This window comes from Otolemur garnettii, unplaced genomic scaffold (assembly GCF_000181295.1).
Source record: "Otolemur garnettii isolate 467f Iridium unplaced genomic scaffold, OtoGar3 scaffold00099, whole genome shotgun sequence".
NCBI lineage: Eukaryota > Metazoa > Chordata > Mammalia > Primates > Galagidae > Otolemur > Otolemur garnettii.
The window spans coordinates 3,139,839-3,144,285 of record NW_003852494.1 but is presented as its reverse complement, the minus strand read 5'-3'; the positions used below and the strand labels follow the sequence as shown (position 1 = coordinate 3,144,285).

General features: G+C 46.9%; 1 protein-coding gene across 1 annotated transcript; it reads left to right on the top strand.

Annotated features, from left to right (window-relative positions):
* The first annotated feature begins 432 nt into the window (after nucleotides 1–432).
* HCAR1 (hydroxycarboxylic acid receptor 1) lies at nucleotides 433–1,652 on the top strand. The gene has a single exon (XM_003796014.3). The coding sequence runs from the start codon at nucleotides 538–540 to the stop codon at nucleotides 1,567–1,569; it is 1,032 nt and encodes a 343-aa protein (XP_003796062.1). The 5' UTR covers nucleotides 433–537; the 3' UTR covers nucleotides 1,570–1,652.
* Nucleotides 1,653–4,447: the final 2,795 nt, after the last annotated feature.

Genomic DNA, 4,447 nt, shown 5'->3' with positions numbered 1-4,447 from the left:
GGAGGGAAGCGAAGGCAGAGGCCCAGAACGGCTCCGGGAAATGTTTGTATTTCTCCACCAGGAGGGAGGACAAACACGCTTTTCTGGTGCCTTCTGGGCAGCTTTGCACGGTCTCTAGCATAGAATGAGTCTGAGGAGGAAAAGTGAAGCTGAAAATAAAAATTATTGCAGGGCTGGACCCAGCGACTCCTTTACGGCATGAATCTCATCGGACCGCCTGCCGCCTCCCCAAAGTGACCACTTAGGCAACTGCATGTCTTTCTCAGCCTTGCCTGGCTACAGGCTTTGCCTCTGGGGGAGACAGGCAGCCTGTGACCCAGGCTTCAGAGAAGGGACCACGCGGGGACTCTGGCTTCCTGGTTGGAGTTTCTCTTCTCCGTGCCCCAGCAGCATCCACCCACCCGGGCGGGACCTGCATCCGAGGTGATGAAGTCCGACCCGCAGCAGCTGGGTGAGTGGTAGCGTTCAGATAAGCATCTGTGCCTCTGTGGGGACTCTGGGACCGCTTGGCACCCAGGACACTTGTCCTCTCCTGTCATGTACAACGGATCTTGCTGCCTCATAGAGGGGGACCCCATCTCTGGGGTGATGCCACCGCTGCTCATTCTGGCCTTTGTGCTGGGTGCCCTGGGCAACGGGCTCGCCCTATGCGGCTTCTGCTTCCACATGAAGACCTGGAAGCCGAGCACTATTTACCTTTTCAACTTGGCTGTGGCTGATTTCCTCCTCGTGATCTGCTTGCCCCTTCGGACAGACTATTACCGCAGACAGCGACACTGGGCCTTTGAGGACATACCCTGTCGGCTGGTGCTGTTCATGGTCGCCATGAACAGGGCTGGGAGCATTGTATTCCTCACGGTGGTGGCTGTGGACAGGTATTTCAAGGTGGTCCACCCCCACCATATGGTGAACACCATCTCCAACCGGACAGCAGCTGGCATTGTCTGTGCCCTTTGGACCATGGTCATCCTGGGGACTCTGTACCTTTTAACGGAGAACCACCTGTGTGTGCAAGAGAAGGCTGTGTCTTGTGAGAGCTTCATCATGGAATCTGCCAATGGCTGGCACGACATCATGTTCCAGCTGGAGTTCTTTTTGCCTCTAGGCATCATCTTGTTCTGCTCCTTCAAGATTGTTTGGAGCCTGAAGCAGAGGCAGCAGCTGGCCAGACAGACTCGGATGAAGAAGGCAATTCGGTTCATCATGGTGGTGGCTGTCGTGTTTGTCACATGCTACCTGCCTAGCGTGTTGGCCAGACTGTATTTCCTCTGGACAATGCCCTCGAGCGCCTGCAATGCCTCTGTCCACGTAGCCCTCCATGTCACCCTCAGCTTCACCTACCTGAACAGCATGCTGGATCCCTTGGTGTATTACTTTTCAAGTCCCTCATTTCCCAAATTCTACACTAAGCTCAAAATCCGCAGTCTGAGACCCAAGCAGCCAGGACATTCAAAGACACCGAGGCTGGAGGAGATGCCAATCTCAGACCTCTGTCGCAAGAGTTGCATCAGCATGGCAAATAGTTTCCAAAGCCGGTCTGATGTTCGCCGGGATCTCCAAATGTGTTGAATGGCACTAAGGAAACAGACCAACTTCTAGAAGGACAGATTGGCAACTTAGAATTAACCCCTAAAGGGTAGGGGTTTTGAAAATACCACCACACTTTCTGAGCTGTATCCTCACTCTGTTGGATATAAAACGCACATGACTGTAGCTTTTTGGAAGTTCCCAGTTGACTAAAGTGAGTCAGTTGTATTTATATGATGTAATTACAATGGTAAGGCACTATATGAGATGTTGGGGGCATTAGCAATTGCTCAGTGTAAGTTTAAGTGGCTGAATAAATAGGAATAAGTGTTTAAATGGGTCATATTCTCTTTCTGGGGGCAGGGGGTGATCTCTTTAAGTAAATGAACTTAAAGAGTTATCAGTATCTCCTATCCTCTGACCTTAAATCTTTACTTCTCTTGGAAAATAGAATCCGGGCTAAGTCAATACTTCTATTTCAGGCTGTGTGAGGCCCTTTTGATGGGGATGTCTTGGTCCTGGTGGTTCCATCTTCACAGGGTCCCCGACATGCATTTCTTTGTCATTGTTTTGACTTCCCTGGCAGCCCAGGAACAAGAGCCAAACAATCTGCTCTGACCTTCTTCCAGCTCCACATTTTTCTGCAGGTCTTTGCATTTCTAAAAAGGTGCTGAGGGATATGTTTACCTGCCCTGGTTTCTCCAGTGGGATGTGCTGAGTCCAGCATAACTGCTTTTGACTGCTTGCTCTCTGACTGTGAATTGAAATTATTCATTCATTTATTCTCCAAGTAATTACCGAATTTGTATTTAGTGTCAGGCATGATGCTTGTGTCCTTTTTACCTGGAGGGTCATAATCAACTCTCACATGACAGCAAATTTTCTCAGGTGGCAAACAAAGAAGTTGAGGACTTGCATCCTTTCGTGAAATGTAGTTTCTAGTGAAACTCTAGTGAAATTCTAGTTTCTATTGTTGTGTGCTAACAACAATAAGAGGATAAGTGTTATCCTCTTATTGCAAGACTGCCTTATGCACAAGTTTCCCAGATGCGTACCAGGAGCCCTCAAAACTACATGACTTTGTGAAATGACAGGCTGCCCCTGCCCAGAATTGGGGGTGGAGGGATGGAGCAAAATTCTGAGCCAAACTTAGTTCCTTTCTTAAGATACAAAGTGGTGGAAGTTGTTCTCAACTCCTTCATTTATGCTCTCTCAAAATTCCCAGGATATTCTCCTCACGTAAGAACCTTGCCATGTTCTAATTCTTGGGCCTCAAAAAACCTGTGGAGGCTGCCTCTATTGTTATCATTATTATTATTTTTCAGAAGCAAGGATGAAAAACTTAGGCTTCAGAGAGTAGGACAAATCTAAGTTTGAATCCCAGCTGCACCACTTACTAGCTGTGTGACCTCTGGGCAGATTTTACGTAACCAGCTTTAGCTTCAGTCTCTTTGTCTGACTCATTAATGCTGACTTCAAAGGGTTGTTGGGTGGATTCAATGAATGTACAATCCTGAAAGGAAAGGACTTTGTTCACTGTTACATCCTGGGTCTCTGAAAGAGCACCTGCTCATAGTAGGTAGTTAATAAATATTTGCTGAATGAATGAATGAATAAACTAACGTAAAGCATTATCCACTGTACCTGGAAGTAAGTGCTCCAAGTTATGATTTCTTATATCAACACGTTTCCCACATACAGAAACTGAGGCACAGAAGTTATTTATTTTGGGGCTCAGAGACCTAATTAGCTGCTCTATTACCATGCCTGGATTCCCCTCTCCCCAGATCCCTGGAGAGGAGCGAATGCAAGGATTCCTATCAGCATCAAAAAGAACTATATATCTTAGCTGCATTGTGGTGGGCACCTATAGTCCCAGCTACTTGGGAGGCTGAGGCAAGAGAATTGCTTAAGCCCAAGAGTTGAAGGTTTCTGTGGGCTATGACGCAACAACACTGCATTGAGGGTAACATAGTAAGACTCTGTCTCAAAAAAAAAAAAAGAACCATATATCCTCCCAATAGAAATCTGTGGAAATTCATACTTCTGCTTTTAATTCTATTCCTAATTATGATTCTCTCCTGCACTGTTCCTTTGTTGTCCATCGTAATAAAAATGGATTCTAAAAGTCTGTGTCCTGTGTGTGACTCCATGTTAAAAGACTCCTGTGACTTTGCCCTCCACACGAGAGAGACTATGATGTCCAGAAGCACAGGACAGGCATGTAAACAGAGGATCTCACCAAAAAATGGTGAGAACAAACAAAAAGAAAGAAAAATCAAACCTGGCCAAGCACGGCGGCTCATGCCTGTAATCCCAGCACTTGGGAGGCTGAGATGGGAGGGTCGCTTGAGGCTAGGAGTTCCAGACCAGCCTGGGCAACAGTGAGACCCTGTCTCTACAAAATATAAGCAGCCGGTGCCTATAGTCCCAGCTGCCTGGGAGACTGAGGCAGAAAGATCCCTTGAGCCCAGGAGTTTGAGGTTGCTGAGAGCTATGATGAGGCAAGTGCACTTTAACTGGGAACAGAGAGAGACCCTAGGGAAGAAAAGGGGAGGAGAGGGGAAGGGGAGGGGAGAGAAGAAAAATTAAACCAAAGCTTGAAACTAGTCTTTTATTTTATTTTATTTTTAAAGTGACAGGGTTTCATTCTGTGGCTCAGGCTGCCTCCTGAGTAGCTGGGACTATAGGTACACAAGATGGGGTCTCACTCGATATGTTGCCCAGATTGGGCAACTCCTCGCCTCAAGCAATCCTCCCACCTTGGCCTAAGGTTACAGATGTGAGTCACAACATCCCACCCCAAACCCAGTCTTGATTCTAAATTTGCTTCCCTTTCTGAGTTCACAGAATGATGAAAAAAAGTTGTCAAAAAGTTTCTTCAGAAATTATAAGGAAGAGGACCAAAGCTTTTAAAAAA